This window comes from Pipistrellus kuhlii, unplaced genomic scaffold, assembly GCF_014108245.1.
Source record: "Pipistrellus kuhlii isolate mPipKuh1 unplaced genomic scaffold, mPipKuh1.p scaffold_m20_p_3, whole genome shotgun sequence".
NCBI lineage: Eukaryota > Metazoa > Chordata > Mammalia > Chiroptera > Vespertilionidae > Pipistrellus > Pipistrellus kuhlii.
The window spans coordinates 16,702,774-16,715,278 of NW_023425529.1; the positions used below are offsets into that span (position 1 = coordinate 16,702,774).

Sequence of the window (12,505 nt, forward strand, 5' to 3'; positions counted from 1 at the left end):
TAAAAGACATTGCTATTTTCACTGCTCTCTTGGATTTCTTCCTCTGGAAAAGCCAAGCATCACATTGTAAGAACACTCAAGAAACTCTATGGGGAGTTCCCTATGGTGAGGTGCTGAGGCCTTCTAACAAAAACCAGTACCAACTTGCCAGCCATGTGAGTGAGGCATCTCGGAAGCAGATCCTTTCACTCTTGGCAGACTCCCACGTAATTGCAGTCACGGTTACTATTTTGACCAGAAGAATTTCTCAATGGAGTTTTGAGGCAAGTCCTTAATTTTTAATAGTTACCTCATTGAGTCTTCAGCTAGACAAAATGGCACCATCTCTTGTCTAAGGAATGTATGTGAAAAGAAGTATGAAGAAAGTAAAGAACGCATAACAAAATTTTAAAAATGGAAGAGTTCACCCTATTATTATTGGAAAAGAAGAAACTATCAGAGGGATGACTGAAGGAAGCAAGGCATCTGAATATTTCCATGAACCTCTATGAAAAGAATTATACATAAATTACAAGAGGAAATTATCATTTTAAGATAGGTCTCCATTTTAAATGTGACAATGAATAAAGTTCAACTCAGATAAACCTTCTTCATCTCACATATTGAATTTCTTTTAGAATCACAGAAAACATCATTCCAGCCCCATCCTCTAGGACTCCAGAAAACTATTGAAGCACATTCCTCTGCAGAAAAATTGGGCTCACCCTGGTGCCATAATCTAAAGAGAAAGAGAAAAAAAAAAAAGGACAAAAACATGTCAGTGAATACACAGTGATTAATTAGAAAGTATCTAGAGAACTGAAATATCATTGCTGACATGTACACATAAGGAACTATTTGACATTGAAATTGGGGATCAAAAGAACTGGTGGCCCAGAAAGAAACTCACTACAGACTGATTCATATGCCTTTCAGCATAACGATTATTGCTTGTCTCATTTTTGATTCTTATAAGTATATTTCCAGTAGCACATGATCTCACTCATCTAGGGGAAATGGTGAACAATATAGACTGATGAACAAAAACAGACCCACAGATAAGGAACCATGGGTCAGACTGTTGGACTTCAAAGGGAGGGTGGGGATAAAAGAGAGAGATCAACCGAAGGACTTATGTGCATACATATGAGCATAACCAGTGGTTGAGGACAATAGTGGGTGGGGCATGAGTAGGGGGGGTGGGATTGGAATGGGGGTTAAGACAAATATGTGATACCTTAATAAATAAGGAAATTTAAAAAAAGAAAGTATATGGAGTTGGGGTTTGGGGAGAATGGGGTTCAGGGTGAAAAAACACTCGAGTGATTGCTCTCCTCTTCTTATACTGCCCTCCTCAAAAACCCCATGTATAAACACACACTTTTATAATTGCTCCTCTAACATTCCCCCAGCAAATTTTTATGAAATAGAGTAAAATTGACCTTGTCCCTGAAATATAATCTTCATTTTTTTCTCTATAAAGAGCACTTATCCTGATCGGGGTTGTTAAACAATTCGTATCTTAGTAGCATAATAAAGAGGTTGCCTCCTTAATTTGTGTACTCTTACCACCTTCCTAAATACCTATATTCTCATGGAGCTTGAGGCTGGCCATAAAAAGTTACCCTGCCTACAAGGAATTCAATCTGTAGTAAGGGTGACAAGGTTTTGATGGGTGTTTTTGAAATTAAGAGACATGACTTTCTCCTGACTCATTTTGATCTTAAGCAAATAATTTATTTTTTTCAGGTATTTGATTCTTCATTTATAAAAATAGGAATCATAGTCAGGTCCCCAAATAGCTTATAAAATTATGTGAACATCACATGAAATAATGTATAATTAAATTCTGGATTTTTTTCAAAGCCATGAATAAATAATATCATATAATTACTAGAGGCCCAGTGCATGAAATTCGTGCACAGGGGAGGGGAGTATCCTTCAGCCCAGCCTGCACCCTCTCCAATCTGGGACCCCAGGGATGTCTGACTGCCAATTTAAACTGGCAATTGAACATCCCTGTCACAATCCTGAAATACTGGCTTCTAACCACTCGGCCTGCTGGCTTAATGGCCCCTAACTGCCTCTGCCTGCCAGCCTGATGGCCTCCTAACTGCTTCCCTGCCAGCCTGATCACCACTTAACCTCTCCCCTCCCAGCCTGATCTCCCCTAACTGCTTATTCCCCTGCCAGCCTGATTACCCCTAATCACCTTTGCCTCAGCCCCCATCACCATGGCTTTGTCTGAAAGGAAGTCAGACATCTTCCAGATAAGACTTCCAGGTCCACCTGATCTAATTAGCATATTACCTTTTTATTAGTATAGATCCTCCTAGAATTGAACACAATTGAACACAATTCTCACACATGTATTTTAAGTGTTATTAATTAAAGAAAAATGTAATTGAAGTGTCTACACAAGTTTAGAGGCAGCAAATTGTAATGAATAAGAGAACCATCTTTGGAGTTAGATATGGAGTTGAGGCCCTGTTTCTCATCTTACTACTTATTGACTTCAAAAAGTTAATTAACTTTTCATCAGTAAAATGAGTTATAAAAAAGTTTTCATGGAGTTTAAGTGTGACAATACATGCACTTAATAATCATGCATTTAAGAGCTTAGTAAATTGTTAGAATCTGTTATCATCAATATAATTACCAGTGTTAGCATTAACAGTCACTGCCAACAAAATGTCCCTACATTTTTATGTAAACAAAGCCCATGGTTCATTAATGTGACTCTGTACTCACCTGACATTTTCCGTGTAAGGTGTCTGATCAATCCATTGCCAACTGTCATTCCCTTGTGGATCTGAGAGTCCCAGGAAATAAGAAAGTGATTCATTCAGCTGCTGAACAAGGAAGTCCTGCATAAAGAAAAAGAAGCCACAGACTGAAATTCCCAAATTGAATAGAGTAAGAATTCTTTAGAGCGTTAAAGAGAAAATAAGATGCCAGCTGTGAGGAACAATGTCAAGACAGCTCATTGGACAAAAGAACAGGCCCAAAACACCAACATCATTATAAGAAGGAGGGAGTTATAACCCATGAATTTCCATCGAAGACAGAATGCTTTTTTTTTTTTCTTCACCAAGTGGCAGAATTCTCTTAAAATGTATGTCAGTTTTTGCACTTTCAACCATTTTTTAAATTTTATACGTTCAGATGTACTAGTATTCCAGCTTATTTCTCATAGTTTATCAGTGAAATTGCATTTGAGTTATCAAAGTTCAAATTTGTTTCTCTCCTCTCCTAAATAGAAATTCTCTAATAATTAATTACTTTTAAAAGTTAAACATAAAGGAATGCTTATTATATTTATAACAGTAGTGATGATGTCTTAAAAAAAAAACTATTAGTCTCATATTTCCATCTGGGCTTCTGTATCACCTTTTTAATCTATCAGAATTGTTTTCCGGTTGAGATAAGGTACAATTTATTTTGAATTCAGTTTGTTTTTTTTTATCTATCTTCATTGTTATAAGATGTCCCCCTTTTTTCTCCATTGACTCCACTTCTCCCTCCTTCCCCCCCCCCTCCTCCCCAGTCCTTCACTGGCACCATTGTTTGTGTCAATGGGTTATGCATATATGCATATCAATTATTTGGTTAATCTCTCCTGCTCCAACCTCCTTCCCTCTGAGAATCATCAGTCTGTTGCATGCTTCCTTATCCTAGATCTATTTTGTCAGTTTATTTTGTTCATTGGATTCCATTTATAAGTGAGATCGTGTGATATTTGTCTTTCTCTGACTGGCTTCTTTCACTTAGCATAATACTCTCCAGACCCCTCCATATTGTCTCAAAAGGTAAGCGATCCTTCTGTTTTACAGCTGCGTAGTATCCCATGGTATATATTATATACACCATGTAAATGTACGCAGCTTTTTTATCCACCCATCTACTGGTGGGCACTTGGGCTGTTTCCAGATCTTAGCTATTGTAAATTGTGCTGCTATGAACATAGAAGTGCATATATTTGTACTGATTGGCATTTCAAGTGTCTTAGGATATATTCCTAGAATTGTAGAGATCTTTGTACAACAATGTGAATATAGTTAACTATGGAACTGTACACTTAAAAACAGCTAATATGATAAATTTTATTTTTAATTAAATTTACCTTATTTAAATAAAAATGAAAAATAAAGAAAACAAAAATACCTGCTCTGCTTTTGTGTTGAGTACCACTAAATGAGCCCCCATCCGAACACAGTTCTGCTCACTCTTAGACCAAAAATGTTCTTCATCAGAAATGAAGTAGCAGCTGGAACCAAAAGATTTCCAAGTACTTGGGCAACATCCCCAGACTTTTTCTATGTTGAATGAAATAGAAGAGTGAGCACAAGAGGAGACAATTAAGATTAAAGAAGTAAATTCCATATAAGTGAAATCTGAGGTTGTGTTCTAGAGATGGGCTTCTTAATACATGTATTTATTGTTCCCTAAATTATATAATTTGGGGCCATACGACTGCTTTTAAATAAACATTTTCTAACCTTAAGTCTTCAATATTTGCCAAGGTTTACCTGCAGAATTTATCTGGAATTTTTGCCAAAACATCAGGAAATAAGAAATTTTTTCTGTTCTTTATATCCCTTATACATTACATGCACCAAGTTCTATCAGAGTTACAAATTACTAATAAAGGTGTACCTCAAATGCCAATTTTACTTAATAATCTTGGACAAGCCACAAGTCTCAGGTTTTTAAAATGGAAATGATAATTATTCACAGGGTGATTATGAAAATTAGAATTATGCCTTATTCAAATTCTGACTCTGCCATTCATTATGTACGCCTTTGGGCAAATTACATAACCTCCTTGAGCTTTAGTTATTTTGTCTTTTAAATAGAAATAAAAACAGTCAAACCCAAGGAGAAACTTAATCACATAATATGTGCAAAGCACTTTAAAAGATGCTTAACATGAAATAATTGCACATAAATGTTACTTATTACTAATTTTTACACAGCATCAAACTTATGAGTTTTAAAAATTATCACTTCTCTCTCCTTTCTCCTTAGAAACATCAATTTGCCATTATCCTAGGATTAAAATTTCCAGCTAATCAACACAGATCCACTGACATGTTTTGATCATATATGTCTATATACATGTTTATATACAATTTTAGCACATATATGTATACTTAAATAATAAGTTGTTTTGATTTATTGTATTTTAAATCTTTTTTAAAGTATGACATAGGTGGTCTTCTTGGCTTCAGTTTTTTATTCCATTTGCTAATATTTAATCATGTTATTATATATAGCTCTATGTTATTCATTTTTAATATTATTGCATTAAAATTTACATATTAAATGATGAGAAACAATCTATAGAATTATTCTTCCTTTAATAATATTACAATATGAATAAAATAAATAGACTATATATATATACATATATAGTATATTTATAGTCTATAAAATAAATAGACTATATATATAGCCTATATATATAGTCTATTTATTTTATATAAATAGACTATATATATAGTCTATTTATTTTAAATATATATATAATATATATTTCCACTTTTGGAAATTTATCTTAATTATGCTTTGGTTCATTATTAAATATTGTTTTTTTTTATAATACTCATTAAAGTATGTATTAACAATATATTAATTTAACATGTCTAATTAGGTGGACTGTTTTGATGGTGGGGATTGACTTAGTCAGTTATGTATGGAAGCATTTTACATATGTTAAATATGCTAAATCTACAGTTCCAAGGTTGACAAAACCATTTAAAGCTGTGATGCGAGGAAGCATTTGTCAAAAAGATATATGGGCATTAATAATGTTTTATTTTTCCAATTGTGCTTTGTAATTACAAAAAGAAGTATACTTAATAGTCATTTGATAAATCTTATAAACTCTTCTTTTTGATGTAATTCCCAGAAGTTGAAAAAGTGAATCACTATTGACTGAGAAGAAAACAAACCTTTTGTAAATTACTCTATTTATTATTCTTAATATTTAACAACATTGAAAAATTACCTAATCAAATTCTCAGTGAACAGATTATTACAAATAATTTCTATACTAGATCACTATATGTTTTTATGAAAAAACTAAAAAATTGGGTGACATTCTAACAGAACACTTTCTATTCTATCAATTCATTTAGATAAGTAAGATTTATCATATTGTGTCACTAAAGTGAAATATAAGGAAGGAGTTAATGTTGAATTCTACCTCACTCTAGTAGTAATGTTATTCAATAGTAAGTATATCTGATTGCATTTTTAAGTCCATTTGTCTTCTCAAAATACTAGAGGCCCAGGGCATGAAAAAGACCCAGGGTTCCTAGGCCGAGGCGGCAATCAGGGCTGATTGGGGCCTTCTGGCTGCTGGCCGGAGCCTCCCTTCATTCTGCACTGCCCTCTAGTGGTTAGCACACATCATAATGAATGATAGAACTCCCTGTCTCCTGGTCTAACTCCTGCAGGGACACTTTGTATATTCGCCTTTTATATATATATAGACTAGAGGCCCAGTGCATGAAACTCATGCATGGGTGAGAATCCTAAGCCTGGTCATGATCAGGGCCAATTGGAGCCTTTCGGCTGCCAAGCAGGGCCTTCCTTTTGGCTGCTGGCCAGGGCCTTCCTTCCTGCCAGCTGCTAGCTGCCAGCCAGGTCCTGCCAGACAGGGGGAGGGACCAGGGGAGGTTGGCAGTGCAGAAGGTTGGCTATGGGGGCACACTGTCTACCAGGGGGCAGTTCCCGCATCAGCTCCTGAATCTGCCCCCTGGTGGTCAGTGTGCATCATAGCAACCAGTGCTCTGGTTGTTCCGGTTATTCTGGCATTCTGGTTGCTTAGGCTTTTATAAATATGGGCTAGAGGCCCGATGCACAAAATTCATGCAAGAGTAGGTCTTCCTTTCCCCAGATGCTGGCACCAGCTTCCTTCTGGCAACCGGGACCCAGGCTTCATCTGGAAGGTCGTCCAAAAGGACGTCCGGTCTAATTAGCATATTATGCTTTTATTATTATAGATGGGCTTCTAATAGTTTTATTTTATCAGTAATAATTTATAAAAGTATATAATAAATATGTAATGTTTTGAATATATTGTATATTCTGATGATAATCATAATAAATCCATCTAGAAGAATTTTATAACAAGCTTAATGCTCCCTAGGAAGTAAAACTACTAGACATGTTCTTATTTACATATGTTGGCAGATAGGGAAGTGCTGTGTGGATGTTAGTCTAAGGGGGGAAAGAATGATGTAATACATAAGACTGTTAAGTAATACAAGCTTTTCTTCTTTTTTAATATTCATGATGGAGTGAGGGTAGCAATTTATAATGGTATCTAGACACCAAAGATACATTTTATAAACAGGTTTAACCGTTTCATTTTTAAATGTTGATATTTACAAAGTCCCAGAAATTGCCGGGACTGGTTTGGCTCAATGGATAGAGCATCGGCTTGGGGACTGAAAGGCCCCAGGTTCGATTCCGGTGAAGAGCATGTACCTTGGTTGCGGGCATATCCCCAGTAGGGGGTGTGCAAGAGGCAGCTGATCGATGACTCTCTCTCATTGATGTTTTGAACTCTCTATCTCTCTCCCTTCCACTCTGTACAAAAATCAATAAAATATATATTTTTCAAAAAAGAAGGTCCCAGAAATTATAGCTTTTGTTTCTATTGCATGATAAAAAAAAAAAAATTAGGTTTTAGATTAAATAAGGGGATACATAGTTTTTCAATATATTTCTGGAGTTTTGACAAGCCTGCTTCTGCATGTCCCAGCACTCAGACTGGGACTAAGTGGAAAACAAATAGGAAAAGGTACATGTGGATCTCGATTATTATTATTTTTTTTTACCTTTAGTGAATATGGAAAACTTTTGTTTGGACTTTTAACTTTTGATTGTAATAATAATGTGAAAGGGTGTTCTTAAAATCTGGGCACTTTTATTTGCTGACATGGTAGCATTTTAGATAATTTTATCATATAAGCTTATCTGACACTTGACTTATTTGTATCAAACAGCTTGAAAGGCTGTAACAGGCAGTAAATTTCAGTTTCCTATGCCAGATGGATGTGGGGTTGTCTCATTCGTTTCAGAGCATTCTGAAAGCAAAGGCTAAGTACCCGTTGCTGCTTCCAGGAGATAGTCTTTAAAACTCCAGTTGTTGGTACAGGAGTGTCTCAAATTGTTGGGATTTCTTCACTTAGAAGGATTAAGGCCATAAAGACCACTACGGACGTGCATTTTGCCATTCTTTGGCATTTCTCTCTAGACATAGTGGAAGGCAGACGATGATTTTGAATTCGGCTATCTTAATTGTCCGCATATGAGGTGCTAGCACCACATGTTAAAGTGAGGGCAGCTTCTTCCTGAGCCATGTTTCACCATCCAAATTGACCAGTAATAAAGCTGACACTTGGAATTATGAAGGGTGTTATTAACTAGAAACCTTAGATAGCAAAAATAAATTTTATCCAAATGATAAGGTTAAGAATAATTTGAAACCAAAACTTTAATGAAGAATTTCCAGGGTTGGCTTGAGCAAATTGCATGGTGTATGTTAATAACACTTACTGATCTCAAGAAGCCTGGAGTAGGGCAAATCTAAAGCCTGAGACAAGCATGTAAGTTTAGAGATATCCTTTTTAAAAATGTTTTTTATTGATTTCAGGGGGAGGAAGAGAGAGGAATAGAAGCATCAATGATGAGAGACACACATGGACTGGTTACCTCCTACATGTGCCCCAACCAGGGCTCTGGCTAGGGAGGAGCCTGCAACGGAGGTACGTGCCTTTGACCGGAATTGAACCGAGACATTTCAGTCTATAGGCTGACGCTCTATCCACTGAGCCAAACCAGCTATGGTGAGATATCTATTTTTTAAAAATAAAATTAACCTCCGAAGCTGGTTTGGCTCAGTGGATAGAGCGTCGGTCTGCGGACTGAAAGGTTGGAAGGTCCCAGGTTTGGTCAAGGGCATGTATATTGGTTGCAGGCACATCCCCAGTAGGGGGTGTGCAGGAGGCAGCTGGTCGATGTTTCTCTCTCATCAGTGTTTCTGGCTTTCTGTCCCTCTCCTTTTCTCTCTGAAGTAAATCAATAAAATATATATTTTTAAAAAATAGAATAAACCTATCTTGAGTTCACCCCTGACCTCTCTTTCTCTGAGAAAAGAGAAAGTCTGGTTAAGAATCGCAACCCCTTACCTGTCTCCCTTGTCCCTTCATTGAAGCAGGTTAGACTTGGATGATATGTATGTAATTCAGACAGCCTTTTGTCAGTTTTTACAGAAGTAAGATGATAAGTCACTGTGGAGGAAAAAGGAGGGTTAGTATCCATCAATTGTTTTGCTACAAAACCTTATGCTCTATAAATCTGTGCCAAGCAGGCTTCCCTCCAACTGTAACCATTTTCTTCTCTCTATTCAAACTCAGTACAGACCATGTTCAATTACTGTTTGTCTCTATTCATTTGTTTGTCGATAAGCCTGTGTGTGTTTGTTGTTGTTCTTTCCCCATTGAAATTTAAGTTCTATATTCTAGGACAGAGATTCTCTTTCCACATATATTAATCACAAACACCTAGAATAGAGACTTTCAAAAATAATCCAGAGATATCCATGGATACAAAAACTGTCTGCTTCTTCTTAATTTTCATAACCGTGAAGCAAGAATGCAGATTGTTTTTACATTTTCTAAAAGTTCTGACTGTTAGTAGCTACATATAAAAATTTGAGGTAAATAAAAACCAATGGGAGCCTTTAAACATTTAGAAACATTTTAAATGTCTCAAATAAACATTACCTTTTATTTTCAAAGGTGTGCACATAGAGAAAGACCTGTTCTTTCTTGGGCCCTGAATTGATTATTCTCTCATTTCTGGGTTAACCTTCTACTACTAAAGCTCACTACTTTTCTACCATTCTATTAGCCTATGCCTTGAAGTCCTGAATATCTGCTTCCTCTTGATTAATAAAATAACTGTTCTTAAACCCTCTTCTCTTTTGCACTTGACCATAAAAAGTGAAACATATTTTAACTTTTTTAAAATATATATTTTATTGATTTTCCACAGAGAGGAAAGGAGAGGGGAAGAGAGCTAGAAATGAGAGAGAAACATCTACCGGTTACCTCCTGCACACCCCCTACCGGGGATGTGCCTGCAACCAATGTACATGCTCTTGACCAAAATCAAACCTGGGACCTTTCAGTCCACAGACCGACGCTCTATCCACTGAGCCAAACCAGTTTCGGAGTATATTCTAACTTTTAAAAAATATATATTTTATTGATTTTTTAGAGAGAGGAAGAGAGAGGGATAGAGAGTTAGAAACATCGATGAGAGAGAATCATTGATCAGCTGCAGCTTGCACACCCCCTATTGGGGATGTGCCTGCAACCAAGGTACATGCCCTTTGACTGGAATCGAACCCGGGACCTTTCAGTACGCAGGCTGCCACTCTATCCACTGAGCCAAACCATTTTTGGCATATTCTAACTTTTTGATAATTATTTTTATTTTTGTTTTAGTAAAGACTAGAATATTTATTTGAATCTTGAGGGAACTTTAAACATGGCCCATCTGGCATATGAAATCACTTTCACTTCCTTCCAGACTATTTTATAACTATTTTTAATTGCCTTAGCAGAGAATGGAGAATAAGACTGTAGCTTAGGGAGAACAAAGTGTTCAAGTTTTCGCACAAAATGTACTTGAAATATTTATTTGGAACAAATGGAACAGAAAAAGAAATATTTCATTCCCTTACACCTTCAATATTTCATTTGAATCTTTATTCTCCTTATATTGGAAAGGACTCTCACAAGAAAACCAAAGAAGCTATTCTAAAGTATTATGATTATAAAAGCAATTATAGTTGTATTCTCAATAGTGGGCTTTTGTGATTAGAGAATATGTGATCACTAGTGAACCCTGTTGTAAAAAATGATGTCTTAATAGAAGCCAATTAACATCCATCCATATGTGAGGTCATGATTGAGAATATACTAATAAAACCAGGTGAAGCAGAATCAATTATCAAAATATGAAGAAAGAGGAGAAGAGAGAGGGAGGTGAAAGAGGAAGAGGAGGAGAGAAAATCAACAAAAACATTGTACTCCAAGTAACAGCTGAGATATTAATGGCGTATAGAACATGACTGGGAAAGAAATCACAAGAGTGACACCTCAGTGAAGAACTTACCCACACAACTCACGATGAAACAAGTGCTGAGGAATGTTATGGAAATCACAGCAACAGACCAGATCTTCACGTGGGACCACCGTACTGGCCTTTCTGTCAGAGAGACAAGACAGTACAGTTACCATGGAGCCAAGAAGCCAGGATTCCTAAGAAGCTTAGGACAATGAAGAAACTAAGTGAAGAATCTCATATTAATTAAAAACTTAAAAGAAGAAGAGAACTTAAAAACTCCCTCAGATGGTGATGGAAGGAGACTTAACTTGGGGTGGTAAACACACAATGTAATATGCAAATGATGTATTGTAGAATTGTATACCAGATACTGACATAACTTTATTAGCCAATGTCAACCCAATAAATTCAATAAAATATTTGAATAAACTCTCTCAGAATAAATAACCAGGTAGTAGCTCTGAAGTCCTAAACAATTGAGGAAAAAGTCACCCTCAATCAACTATATTTTCTATTTCCTTTTTCTTTCTTCTTAAATATTACACTCACCCATGGGTTCCCCATCTTTCTCAAACCATCACTTTTGTCTCCTCCTTCTCATACCGCTGTATTAATATTTGTTTACTCATTCTGACAAGTACGTCTGGCTCTGAGGAATTAGTCTTCCTTCTAACTTCTCATGATTGCTATTATAGTCCAATCTGTATCCCTCCAATCTGTTTGTTGTCTATCTCTTCTCCCCAGATAACTCATCATCTCCTCACATACTTCTTTCCTTCTGGAATTAAGAAAAGGAATGCTCACCTCTACCTTGAGGTTGCCCTTCTTGCACCATCATGCGGACTCCCTGTGTGCAGAAGGCCCAAGAGCCTCTTGTATGTCTTTTTCTCTGAAAATGTTATTCAGAGCTTTGACTTCATTCAAATAGGTCAGAGATGAGACAAACAACTAAACACTCTGATGAGGCTAAGAGCTTATATAAAGTATGCCTCAAAAGAAGAAGTCGTGGTTTAGTTTTTAAAAAAGAAAGGAAGAAACTCCCTCAGAACAAATAAGCACATGACTAAATAAACTTCAAACTTTTGGTTTAGACTAAAGTTTCCAGTGATGTTAAAATATCAAGAAAAATTAGAGGAAATTGAGAAACACATCTAAAACAGCTCATGAAAACTTTGACAAGAATGTTGAGATCACCTGTTCTGTTTCTGACATGAAATTTCTCCCCAATTCCTATTTATTCTGGCACTCAAAATAGAAAATTTTATATACCCTAAAAGAAATTTATTAAATTAATTAGGTATATGCCTAATTAATGTAAGTGTTCCCTAACCAATCTTTACATTGGATTTTACGTAAGGCTTAATCCATGTGTTGA

General features: G+C 36.0%; 1 protein-coding gene across 2 annotated transcripts; it reads right to left on the minus strand.

Annotated features, from left to right (window-relative positions):
• Nucleotides 1–512: 512 nt before the first annotated feature.
• On the minus strand, nt 513–12,108 carry LOC118730525 (C-type lectin domain family 6 member A). Of its 2 annotated transcripts, XM_036458556.2 has the most exons (6): nt 11,935–12,104; nt 11,179–11,271; nt 9,183–9,284; nt 4,144–4,295; nt 2,731–2,846; nt 513–718 (listed from the first exon to the last, which is right to left on the minus strand). In XM_036458556.2, the coding sequence occupies exons 1-6, from the start codon at nt 11,966–11,968 to the stop codon at nt 571–573; spliced, it is 645 nt and encodes a 214-aa protein (XP_036314449.1). In that variant the 5' UTR covers nt 11,969–12,104; the 3' UTR covers nt 513–570. The 2 variants fall into 2 exon arrangements, with proteins under 2 accessions (XP_036314449.1, XP_036314451.1); XM_036458558.2 differs by lacking the exon at nt 9,183–9,284 and having other exon boundaries at nt 11,935–12,108.
• Nucleotides 12,109–12,505: the final 397 nt, after the last annotated feature.